The 13,814-nt window shown below is 39.2% G+C and overlaps 1 protein-coding gene across 1 annotated transcript; it reads left to right on the plus strand.

The window, feature by feature from the left end:
- The first annotated feature begins 9,818 nt into the window (after positions 1-9,818).
- On the plus strand, positions 9,819-10,760 carry LOC120569414 (olfactory receptor 51E1-like). The gene has a single exon (XM_039817285.1). The coding sequence runs from the start codon at positions 9,819-9,821 to the stop codon at positions 10,758-10,760; it is 942 nt and encodes a 313-aa protein (XP_039673219.1).
- The last annotated feature ends 3,054 nt before the right edge of the window (positions 10,761-13,814 follow it).

A 13,814-nucleotide genomic window follows, 5' to 3' on the forward strand; every position in this document is an offset into this window, starting at 1 on the left:
TCCTTTGTTTCCTTTTAAAGGATTTTCACAGAAATGAGACTGTTCCACAGTTTGATTATTGGTCCCTGACTTGCAGGGTGGTGCCCCGTTTTGATTGTTTGTCGATTTGATAAAGTTATTAATAACCATATTCCTAAATTTACTAATATTGATAAAACATCTTTTGATAATTTGCCAATGTTCAAATCTGTACCCTAAGGGAATCCAACAATAATAGTAATAACACTAACAAACTGTCTGGAGATGATCCGTTATTCAGTCCACTATTTCATTTGGCATTTGTTCAGTTGAAGTCACGTCCCATATAAATGTACCATTTTTCCCAGTTCTTTTCAAATATATTCTCTTTGACTCTCAAAACGTATGTACATTTTTCCATAACAAAGATTTCCTCGACAATTTCCAACCACTGGTTCTGTTTTGGGATATTTACATTGAGCCAGTTTCTTGTGACCGCTTTCTTACTGGCTGCAAGTAATACTTTAGTCAAGTACAGATCTTCTTTCATTACAACCTTCTCAATGTTCCCAAGGTACATCACTGGACGGGTATTTGAGATTTCATATCCCAAAACGTTTTTAACAACTTAATTAACATTTTGCCAGTATGTCCTCATTTTTGTAAAGTTCCAGAAGATGTGTGCATGGTCTGCTTCCACACTCCCAAACAGTCTCCAGCAGTTTTGTTGTATAGTGAGTTGCCTAGATTTTACTTTTGGTGTTAAAAAATAAAATAGCGAGTTAGGTTTTTCCAGCAGAAATAATAATGAATTTGTAGATGTACATTGTGTCTCGCACATGTGATACCATTCCTCCTCTTGTATTTGGATCTTTAGTGTTGATTCAACCCTGCTGTCACCCAAAGCTTGATAGAAAGCAGAGATGGGCCGAGACCCCTTCTGTTCGTGTGAATCCATAATGACTCTGATCACCTTATTTATAGTTTCAACTGGCCTTATCTCTTTTGTGAAATAATCTCTTAACTGCATGTATCTATAGAAATCTTTGTTTTGTCTTTAGATCTCGGAAGCTTAGAAATTCTCCACCTGCTGAAACTGTACATATTGCTCTCATACCTTTTTGTGCCCATTAATGGAATACTGGATCATACATCCCTGGCTTAAACTTTGAATCGTACGCGAACCACCTCAGAGTGCACATATCCCTCTTAAGTATGTATGTTCCTACTACAATGCTCCATATTTCAGGTGTAAATGATACTATTGGGTTCATAGTATGTCTCAAAGCACCTATCAAATGTTTCTCCCCCACCAATATCTGGGTCTGATAGCCCAGTATTTCCCTCTCCATTTATTTCCATTTAGATTCATAGTCAGGTCTACACCAATAGGTCAGAGGTCTAAGCTGAGCTGCACAAAAATATTCTGTAAGGTTAGGCAAAGCCATTCCACCTTTACTTTTAGGCAGTTGAAGTGTCTTAAAGGAATATTTCACTGCTGGAAAGCTGAATATATCTTTAAATTGGGTCACTTATGTAGTAGAAATGTGAAAAAAAATTGAAATTGGTGCCTTCTAGGCCGAGAAAAGCCAGAAAATGTGTTTTGGTCTTATATGGATGAAAAACACCAAATCCCAGAATGCACCTGCTTCGTTGCTTTGAGTCCACTCCCAAGCCACGCTACCGCTTGACAGACCGACAGAGGGCATTCAACTCAACTCAAGCGTGTTTTATTGTCATTTCAACCATATACACGAAACAACGTTTCATCGCGGACTCAAGTGGTGTTACACATTTAATATAAAAACGATATACGAAACAGGCTACATTTAGTACACACACTTTATAGGCTCGCGAAGTTCAGCTAACGCATACTAGCATTAGCGCTTGGGGCTGTAAACACCGGAGCATAAACACAGCGCGTGAATTAGTGTGTAATGTAGAATGGTCGGCATTTAACAGTCACAAACTCCACCAGCAGTTAGCAGTTAAATGGATACAAATCACCACATTTCTGCACCACTCGGTGTTAACACAGCCCACCTCTTTTACCTGGCGACAGAGCATCTCTAGCTCGGAGGGCTAGCAGGCCTGGTAGCTGGACAGTCCGGTACACTATTCAGGCAGGTTTCCACAACAACAAAACACGGCAGTCTCTGAACTCACGTTGGGAGTGTCGTTGAAGTTGGATGTAGTCCAGTTTGTGGTCTAAATGAGCGGACACTTGCAAGCAGGATCCGTAAAGTTCAGCTAACGCATACTAGCATTGGTGTAGCTAAACACAGAGTATAAACACAGCCGCGGAATTAGCGTGGAATGTCGAATGGTCGGCATTTAACAGTCACAAGCTCTACAAGCAGTTAGCAGTAGCTAGTTGGATTTTATTTCTACACCAGTCCGTTTAACACAGCCCACGTCCACGGGCCGCAGAGCAGCCTGGTAGCTGGATAGTCCCGTTTCCGTACACTGTTGTTCAGGCATGTTTCCACAACAACAAAAACACAGCAGTCACTGAACTCACGTTGGGATTTTCGTTGAAGGAGGATGTAGTCCAGCTTGTTGTTTAATGAGCAGACACTTGCAAGCAGGATGGCTGGGACAGGTGGACAGCTAGCGTTAGCTTTCCACCTGCGCCGGAGGATGTCCCCTACCCGGCTAGCGGCATTGAGCGACACCGCTGGTCTCCGTGCAGGCGGAGCTCACGTAGTGTGCCGAGTATTCCGTCTGTAATAACGTTTCCTCCATATTCTCCGATCTGTACCGATGTATCCCGGTGGTACCACGTCCGGTAGTTTGAATGCAGATAATTGTTGTAAATGTTTTTTGCGGAAACCCGAAAGCCTGTTTAGCGAAGATTCAAGATGGCTGACAGTCGTTTATCTTCGAATACCTCGGCCAGACTTCGGCAGTCCAACCCCTGTGGGCGTGTTGAAAACATACGAAGTAGATCCTACTACTGGCTGTAGTCCTTTGCCTTCGTCCCAAAATCTTCCAATGACGCAAAAATCGTCATTTTACGTCATTGGAAGATTTTTTCCAGGGCCCCAAATGCAGAAATCTCGTTCTCAGGGGGACATGAGGGAGGGAGGCACGGTCATTCAGAAATACTATCGGGTTTCTACTGATACAAAGCTGAATGCTAAATCGTGAAGTATCCCTTTAAATTTGATTCTTGGTTTTTTACTATTCCAAATGAATCTAGAAATCATCCTGTCCCAGATAATACATTTGTTTTAGGGGATATGAATTGGAAAGCTTGAAATAAATATAACAATTTAGGTAGAATATTAATTTTGACCATCTGTATTCTAGCAATAAAGTCTAATGGAAGGGTAGACCATCTTTCAATATCTTTTAGAATGTTTTTATCAATTTCACTATAATTGTTTTCAAACATGTCGGTAAGTGTTTTAATCAGATTTTTCAGTTTTAGAATTCCATTTTAAGTTATATGCATCTCTTATTTGTCGGAATGGAGAATAATTTAATTAAAGAATTTGTGTTTTTGATATATTCAGTTTATACCCTGAATAGTATTCATATGTTTCCAGTGGAGACATTAGATGTGGGAAACATATCTGGTTGTTCAAGGAAAATAATTACATCATCTGCGAAAAGCCCAATTATATGTTCTGTCCCCCCCACATTGACACCCTGCAGTTCCCCACTCTGCCTTATTGCCTGTGCTAAGGGCTCGACATATAAGGCGAAAAGAGTAGGAGACAGACAACAACCTTGTCTTGTCCTCCTCTCCAACGGAATCGTATTGGACAGGCTTCCGTTTACTCTGATCTTAGCTGGGGGCTCTTGATAAATAGTTTTAATACATCAGATTACATTTTCATTGAAGCCAAATCTCTTTAGTACCTCATACAAGAATAACCAACTAACACTATGAAATGCCTTTTTGGCCTCTGAAGTAACCAGAATTGTAATTGTGCCACTTTTTTGAGCGTTGTCTAAAATATGGAGGGTTCTTCTAATATTATCGTGTGTTTGGCGTCCTTTAATAAACCCAGTTTGATCCTCATCAATCAGATCTGGTATGAGGGCCTCAAATCTCTTGCAAATAATTGATGTAAATAGTTTCTAGTCTACGTTTAAAAGTGAAATCGGCCTATAGTTTTTGCATTCTTCTTTGTCTTTGTCTTCTTTAGGCAAGACAAGGCAGATTTATTTGTATAGCACATTTCAGCAACAGGGCAATTCAAAGTGCTTTACATAAAAACAGATAAAAAAAAAAAAAAAGAAAATATGAGAATAAAAGTTACAGTGCAGTATAAGAAATTAAACATTAAACAGCAGTTAAAACAGTTAAACATCTTTATATGATTATATAGATTGTCAAATAACAAATGAACAGTTATTTAAAGAAAAGCAACATCAAAAAGATAGGTCTTCAGCCTTGATTTAAAAGAACAGAGTTGCAGCGGACCTGCAGTTTTCTGGGAGTTTGTTCCAGATATGTGGAGCATAAAAAATGAACGCTGCTTCCCCCTGTTTAGTTCTGACTGTGGGCACAACAAGTAGACCCGTCCCAGATGACCTGAGAGGTCTGGGTGGGTAATAGTGCAGTAGCAGATCAGAAATGTATTTTGGCACTAAACCGTTTAGTGATTTATAAACCAGCAAAAGTATTTTGAAATAAATTCTTTGAGGCACAGTGATGTGATCCACTTTCTTGGTCTTAGTGACGACTCGGGCAGCAGCATTCTGAATCAGCTGCAGCTGTCTGATTGATTTTTTGGGGAGACCTGTAAAGACACCGTTACAGTAGTCAAGTCTAATGAAGATAAAAGCATGGACAAGTTTTTTCAAATCCTGCTGTGACATAAGTCCTTTAACCCTTGATATATTTTTAAGGTGATAATAGGCTGATTTTGTAATTGTCTTAATGTGGCTGTTAAAATTCCGGTCTGAGTCCATGACTACACCAAGATTTCTGGCTTTGTCTCTTGTTTTTAATGTTGTCATTTGAAGCTGAGCGCTGACTTTTAGGTAAAATCGGTAACAACCGCTTCCTTCCACGATGGGGTCGCTCTGCCATCGCTAAGGGTCCAGCTAAAACAGGACATAAGCAAAGGTGTTAGCTTTTTCTGAAAGGTCTTGTACCATTCAGATGGAAACCCATCGATACCTGGTGATTTATTAGCCTTTAATATAGTAATTGCGGCTTCCAGCTCCTTAACTGTAAATTGTGACATAATAGTGTCATTCTGTGTCTCACCAATATATGACAGGTGAAGTGAGTCAAGAAAACTTATTCTGATAATGGTTTAGAATAGAGTTTCTTGTAATATTCTTCAAATCTTAATTCTATTTCATCTGGTTCATGTGATAATTGGTTGGTTTAAGGGTTCCTTATTTTATGAATTGTGTTAATGGCCTGCTGTTTTCGCAAGTGTCTAGCTAAAAGTCTTGTTGCTTTTGGGCCTGATTCATAGTAGATCTGCTTTACAAATCTTGCCCTCTTTTCTATATCTGTCCTAAGTATCTCATTTATCTCTTCCCTTGTCGTCTTTATTTGTTGCAATACAGACTGATCTTCTGTATTTTTATGTTTTTTCTCAAGTTCTGCCAGGTTTTCTACTTTGTGTTTATATACAGCTAGCCAAGCCTTTTTTGTGATGTTGCCAAGGCGATTAGTTTCCCACGAATAACTGCCTTCATACCGTCCCACAGTATTGCAGGGTTTACCTCCCCATTATCATTCTCTTCTACATACCTTTTTATTTCTTCTTTTATCTGCTCCACATTTGCCTTATTGTTCAAGATGCCGACATTTAGCCTCCATACAGTATTTATTTATTAAGGTGTATTGTCAAGCTGATCCCATTGTGATCTGATACGTCCGCCACCCCGATTTTACACTCTGTGACCCTGTGATTTTCACTTGTATTAATTAAAAAGTTGTCAATTCTGGAGTAGGCAGAATGAGACACTGAATAGTGTGCATAATCCCTTTCTATTGGGGGAAGTTCTCTCCACACATCAATTAGTCCCATTTCCTGGACTGATGTATTAATAAACTTGGTTAGATGCATATTGCTTCTTTTGGGGCTTGTTGTATCCAAGTTATGGTTCATGACCACATTATAGTCTCCACATATCAAAATACCTTCAGTTTCTATAGCAATAGTGTCAAACAGAGTTTTGAAAAAACATTTGGTGCTTTCTGGGGGGGCGTATACATTGACCAGTGTCACCATTCTGTTCAGCTTCCCCTTAATCAATACAAATCTCCCTTTAGTGTCCTTAACTTCAAGACATTCAAATTGAACTGCATTTGTGATGAGGATAGCCACTCCCCTCTTCTGGCTAGGTTTGTAGGAACTGTAAAATGTATTCCTAAAACCAAAACGTTTTAGCTTTTCATGTTCTTGTTGAGGCAGGTGAGTTTCTTGTAAAAATAGCACTTGAGCCTTTTCTTTTTTCAATTTAGGCAGCACCTTAACTGGATTATTCATCCCATTTACATTAAGTGACACTAGTTTTATATTATGTGGCATTTAAATGATCCAATCCCGTGTTACATTCATTCACCTCCAGACAACTTAAAACTGCACATACCTGAACATCTAGACAACTAACTGAAAAATACAAATAAAAGTCAGTTAACTCCCAAATTAGGGTGATTCTTCGCCACCCTGTGTCCCCGTTGGTAGGCAGAGGGGAGATCCTCCTGCGGGAGGGCCCCTCACTTGAGGTGAAACACGCCATTTCACGCATCTTAGTAGAACATCATCGGATAGCATTTATTTTGTATTCCAAATGAAGTCTTCAGCATTGGTCTTAAGTGTTTGGCCCCATTTACCAGCATAAAAAATTAAATAAATAAATAAAATTAATAAAGTTAAAATAAATGAATACATAAAAATAAAATGGCTACCAAATCATCCTATTTGAATTAAGAGAAAAACTGAGATATCCCTCAGGGTTCAAATAAAGTCTTGATGATCGTTTGTTGCTAGTCATGTAATATGAATGAAATAGTCTCGAAAATGGCGTTCGGTTATTTTTTGCCATATATAACTTAAAGCTCACATCACGGGCAGGAGTGATGTAACAGTCATTGTAACGTTCACTTCTCACAGCTGGTTTCACTAAGGGGCCAAGAAAGTTTTACATAACGTGACAAAGTAAAGAATGAAGATTAGTTGGGGGGGGATCAGCTCAAACTCCTCTAATCTTCCCCTCGCACGGAGCGCAGTGTTTTCTGTGCTCATCTCTCTGGCTCGCTGACACGTCGGGGCCCGGAGAAGCTGCTCCATCTCCCGATTCGGATCCGCGTCACTGCGGCCTGGCATCTCCACCGAGTAACCTCTCTTCCTCAGCTCCTGCGCTGCATCTTGTTCACTCTCGTAAGTACGTGTCCCCGAGTCCCACGCATCTTTTCCAGCGGAGTCTGGAAACGGATTCCTTTCTCTTTCAGGAGCCTCTTTATCCCCGTGTATGTCTTGCGCTTCTGAATAACCTCCGTGGCATAATCATGGTCAAACGACAGGTGTCGCCCTTCAATCATTTTTTTTTCCCCCCCAGGCTGTTTTTGAGTACGATTTCTTTGGTATTAAACTCCAGAAGATTTACCACCATGGACCTGGGTGGCTGGTTCCGCTCTGGTTTACGAATTAGAGCTCTATGGGCACGCTGAATCTGTAAGCTAGTGTCCGCTGTCAGTTCAAGTTCACTTTTCAGGAGTTGTTCCACAAAGTCAGACACGGAGTTGCTTTCGGGTACGCCATAAATGCGAATGTTGTTCCGCCTAGACCGTCCCTCCAAATCTGTCAACTTTTCCCGCATGGCTTTCTGTCTTTCAATGGAGTTAATGAGCGCCTCCTTCATAGCCATGTTAGCCGACTCGGTCTCGTTTATCCGTGCTTCTGCTTCATTCAGCCTAGTTCCATTGGCCTGAATCCAGGCGGAGTTAGCAGAAAGTTTTCGGTAAATTTCCAGCTTGAGATCTTTGAGTTCATTTTTCATGTCTTCCTTGAGTTTTTCTTTGAGACTGTGTAGGTCTGCTTTATGCTCAGCCCTGAAGTCGCATATTTCCTTGCTAATACTTTGAAGCACTGAGCACATGGTTTCCGAATTGTCGTTAGAGCGCTGAGCGTCGTCCATCTCCGGTGTATTCTTCCTTTTTTGTGTGTCACGTTTCGTTCGACTTCTAGTCGTTACTCCCCTGTTCATTCCAAAGTAAAATTACCATGAATTGCTTAACAGTGAATTTAGGGGGGCTAATCACACAGCCTTCTTGTTGTCCTGCTCCACCGGAAGTCCCCGTTTGAAATTTTGAATATAGAAAAAAGTATAGGGGTGTTGGATACTCGTGGGGTACAGATTTGATCATTGGCAAATTATCAAAAATGTTTTATCAATATTAATAAAGTTATGAATATGGTTATTATTAACTTTATCAAATCAACAAAAAATCAAAACGGGGCACCACCCTGCAAGTCAGGGACCTGACTGTGGAACAGTCTCATTTCTGTGGTAATCCTTTAAAAGGAAACAAAGGAATGGGTGAATTTGAGCACTGACCTGTGTTCGACCAGCAATTATTACAAGAAGTACACAAATAATCACAAGCAACTGCTTTAAGTATAATATAATTAATTAACGTCACAATTATCAGTAGCCAATAAATAATCCTTCAATCATAAACTTATATGCCTTTTTACAATATCACAACCAAAAGCAAAAACAGCAAGCCTGTAGCATGGACACGTCTGTGTGTGTGTGTGTGTGTGTGTGTGTGAGTGTGTGTGGGACAGAGGAGGGGGCAGTGTCAAAATGTCATCTAACCCAAAGACTACCAAAATGGCTACTCCTGTGAGCTGCCCAAAACTATTTAGCCTCAAGAGGGCGGTAGTTGTGCGTGGCGCACGAGGAGGAGTTGAAGAGGCCGAGGGGTTGCTAGGCAACGCGCGCCTTAGCCCGTAGTTTGTATGCTAGGCCATGTGTTAGCTCTGTGCAGACTCCAGAGCAGTGGACGACACGCGATCCAAGTCGACACGCAAGAAAGGGCACGTTGTCCTCTTTTCCTTGAATCTGGAATTTACATGCAGGCCAAGATTCCTTTGTCTTGCACACGTGTCTTTTGTCTCTCCGGTCAGCTCAATCTGAGGCCTTTTTGGTTAAAATCAGGTTTAACCAACTGCTTGGTCCCAACAGGGGTGTCACAATAAAGGCCTAAATGCCCCCCAAAAAAGAAGTGATTCAGCCCTCGGAGGTCATTCCGACAAAATAAGAGTTTAGTGTAAAACGTAATGTGTAAAATAATAGTTTTTCTAGATAACATTGTTTTTGTGATCGTCAGTAGCCGGAATCAAAATTGCACAGCTCTAATTTAAAATGATACTCAAGTAAAAGTACAAGAGAATCAGCATCAAAATGCACTTAATGTACGAAAAGTACTCATTCTGCAGAATTATATATATATATATATGAGAAATCAAGACTTCAGAACAGTAATGATGTGACCAACTTTCTTGGTCTTAGTGAGGACTTGAGCAGCAGCGTTTTGAATCAGCTGCAGCTGTCTGATAGATTTTTTAGGGAGACCTGTATGGACACTACTACAGCTGAAAATAAAAGCTTGGACAAGTTTTTCCATATCCTGCTTGGACATAAGTCCCTTAGTAGGACTTTGTTTTAATGAGATCCATGGAGGATCAAAGAAGAACTGATAAAAACAGTCCACTGAGCCAAACAGTTCACTTTCAGAATTGTGAAGGTCAACAGACACTACCTGCAGGTAAATATTAATGAAACAATCTAACATTTGTTTTTTAATTCATGTATGCATGTTACATAATCTGTCTGGTTTATACTAACATTGATTTATTTTTGTATGATATTAAATGGATAGTGAATTAAATATAACATATATAACTCTTGGTGGGCATGTTGAAATGGACAAATACAGGTATCTTTATTTTTTGATGATGTTCACTGTATATTTTCTAATAATCTGCAGTAATTCTACTATTGTGTACCTTATCTGGATTCACCAAATCCTCCATGAGCCTATGTACATTTTCATTGCTGCTTTGTTACTGAACTCTCTTCTTATTAGCACTGCTATCTATCCAAAGCTTTTGATTGACTTTTTATCTGAAAAACAGCTCATATCTTATTCAGCCTGTCTCTTTCAGTGTTTCCTATATTACTCTTTAAATAGTTCAGAATTCTTACTGTTGGCAGCCATGTCTTATGACAGATATGTGTCTATATGTAAACCTCTGCAATATCAAACTATCATGAAGAAAACAACTGTCCGTATCTTTCTGGCTTTAGCTTGGTTTGTGCCTGCTTGTCAGGTTGCACTTCCAGTATCACTTAGTGCAAATACTAAACTCTGTAACTTTACTTTGAAAGGAATCTTTTGCAACAATTCAATTTACAAACTTCACTGTGTGAGCTCAAGAGCACTTACTGTGTACAGTGTGATTGTCTTTTTCAATGTTTCAATTCTCCCTGTGCTTTTCATAATCTTTACATACACAAAGATATTCATAGTAACGTACCAAAGTCGTAGAGAAGTCAGAATGAAAGCTGCACAGACCTGTTTACCTCATCTGTTGGTTTTGATCAGCTTTTCTTTTTTGTTTACCTATGATGTCGTTATAGTTAAACTGGAATTGGAGCTTCCAAAAACTATACATTTTATAATGACTTTACAAGTGATTTTGTATCATCCTCTCTTTAATCCAATCATATACGGACTAAAAATGAAAGAAATTTATAATCACATCAGGAGGTTGTTCTGTCAAAGAAAACTGCACCAACATATCAAGAAATGATCTGTTCTGTCTTCTGTAATAATGTAGAGATGAGGTTTCTTTGATTATTGGAAGGTGTTTAATCCAGAAGAACTAAGAAAATGTTCATAGTTACTATACAATAAATGGTCATCAGCTTTAACATTGTAATGACATTTTCTGCAGTAATTAAAAAGTCAAACACACCATTTTATGATTTTATGATCAAGTTTAATTAAAAAAAAAATAGTTTTAAATATATGTTGGCAATGGTAGAATCCTATTTCTAGGTATGCCATTCATTTTAGCTTTACTTTTTGCATTGAGGAAGTGTGTTTGTGTGCCTTGAAGATCACCTTTCAACCCCCCCTGGCCAACAGTAAACCATCGATCTGATGGAATCAGTGATCATGATAACAAATACTATTTCAGACATGTGCTTTTATGCAAAAGTCCCGGCAGCAAACTACGTCGGACGTGTAACATTTCCTTAACACGTACAGTGCCTTGCGAAAGTATTCGGCCCCCTTGAACGTTTCGACCTTTTGCCACATTTCAGGCCTCAAACATAAAGATATAAAACTGTAATTTTTTGTGAAGAATCAACAACAAGTGGGTCCCAATTATGAAGTGGAACGAAATTCATTGGCTATTTCAAACTTTTTTAACAAATAAAAACTGAAAAAAAAAAAGTGGGCGTGCAAAATTATTCAGCCCCTTTACTTTCAGTGCAGACAATCTCTCCAGAAGTTCAGTGAGGATCTCTGAATGATCCAATGTTGACCTAAATGACTAATGATGATAAATAGAATCCAGCTGTGTGTAATCAAGTCTCCGTATAAATGCACCTGCTCTGTGATAGTCTCAGAGGTCCGTTTAAAGCGCAGAGAGCATCATGAAGAACAAGGAACACACCAGGCAGGTCCGAGATACTGGTGTGGAGAAGTTTAAAGCCGGATTTGGATACAAAAACATTTCCCAAGCTTTAAACATCCCAAGGAGCACTGTGCAAGCGATAATATTGAAATGGAAGGAGTATCAGACCACTACAAATCTACGAAGACCCGGCCGTCCCTCTAAACTTTCAGCTCATACAATGAGAAGACTGATCAGAGATGCAGTCAAGAGGCCCATGATCACTCTGGATGAACTGCAGAGATCTACAGCTGAGGTGGGAGACTCTGTCCATAGGACAACAATCAGTCGTATACTGCACAAATCTGGCCTTTATGGAAGAGTGGCAAGAAGAAAGCCATTTCTTAAAGATATCCATAAAAAGTGTTGTTTAAAGTTTGCCAAAAGCCACCTGGGAGACACACCAAACATGTGGAAGAAGGTGCTGTGGTCAGATGAAACCAAAATCGAACTTTTTGGCAACAATGCAAAACGTTATGTTTGGCGTAAAAGCAACACAGCTCATCACCCTGAACGCACCATCCCCACTGTCAAACATGGTGGTGGCAGCATCATGGTTTGGGCCTGCTTTTCTTCAGCAGGGACAGGGAAGATGGTTAAAATTGATGGGAAGATGGATGGAGCCAAATACAGGACCATTCTGGAAGAAAACCTGATGGAGTCTGCAAAAGACCTGAGACTGGGACGGAGATTTGTCTTCCAACAAGACAATGATCCAAAACATAAAGCAAAATCTACAATGGAATGGTTCACAAATAAACATATCCAGGTGTTAGAATGGCCAAGTCAAAGTCCAGACCTGAATCCAATCGAGAATCTGTGGAAAGAACTGAAAACTGCTGTTCACAAACGCTCTCCATCCAACCTCACTGAGCTCGAGCTGTTTTGCAAGGAGGAATGGGCAAAAATGTCAGTCTCTCGATGTGCAAAACTGATAGAGACATACCCCAAGCAACTTACAGCTGTAATCGCAGCAAAAGGTGGCGCTACAAAGTATTAACTTAAGGGGGCTGAATAATTTTGCACGCCCAATATTTCAGTTTTTTATTTGTTTAAAAGGTTTGAAATATCCAATGAATTTCGTTCCACTTCATGATTGTGTCCCACTTGTTGTTGATTCTTCACAAAAAATTACAGTTTTATATCTTTATGTTTGAGGCCTGAAATGTGGCAAAAGGTCGAAAAGTTCAAGGGGGCCGAATACTTTCGCAAGGCACTGTATGAATTAACTATCATGACATTAAAGTAAAGGCCTGCAGCACTATGTCATTAATATTGTACTCAGACATCACTGTTCAAGAGGTTTTCTAGTCAGCTGTTATATTCATGTTTTCATCTTTCCTTTAACAATGACTATTTAACACTTATAAAAACATTTAATTCAGACACCAAATGTGTTATTTACATACAAATTAGTTTTGGCCCCAGAAGAAAAAGAATGAAATGATTCAAACATCAATTTAGTGGATGTCCACACAGTGTTGCATGATGAACGAGTATACTTTTTGGAACTTGGAAGTTGAATTAGTTTTCCAGTTCAGAAAAGTGTCAGTGCCCCTTGATCATTATTGAAACTCTGAATATTGAGTTGATGTGTTTTTCTTTGGGCCCTCTGTAGTCTACTCAGTGGTTAGATTGAAGAGGTTTAAACTGAGATTTGTTGGTCCATAGTATGTTCATATTATATTTCAACAGTGCTAACTCTATACCAATCTTCTGTTTTTCATTGTGAAGAGGAGCTTGCTAAAAGTTAATTCCATCTTGTTAATGGCTGCATTTTATTTTTTTATTTTGTTTTTACATAAACTATTTATGTATTTATTTTATTTTTATAGATGATGTACTGTATGTGGTGGAATATGCTGCCATTTGTGTCATTTAATTGCCCCCTGGGGATGAATAAATTGATTTGAATTGAATTTTTGTGCACTTGACACTGAAACAGTAACCTGTTCCTCTTAAATCTGCACACATTGTAATGCTTAGCTTTTACCAATGACTGTTGATTTCTGGTCTTATTAAACTGTCTCTCAGAGGGATCTTTGTCTTTTTCTGATCAATCCAATACACATAGGGCTGTCACAACTGGCCCAAAAGGGCATTCGGATGTTCCTTATAAACAACACAGATGGTGCATACTATGTTATATGACTCTTAGGAGATTAGATACTGTCAGTAACT

Source organism: Perca fluviatilis, chromosome 12 (assembly GCF_010015445.1).
Source record: "Perca fluviatilis chromosome 12, GENO_Pfluv_1.0, whole genome shotgun sequence".
Lineage (NCBI taxonomy): Eukaryota > Metazoa > Chordata > Actinopteri > Perciformes > Percidae > Perca > Perca fluviatilis.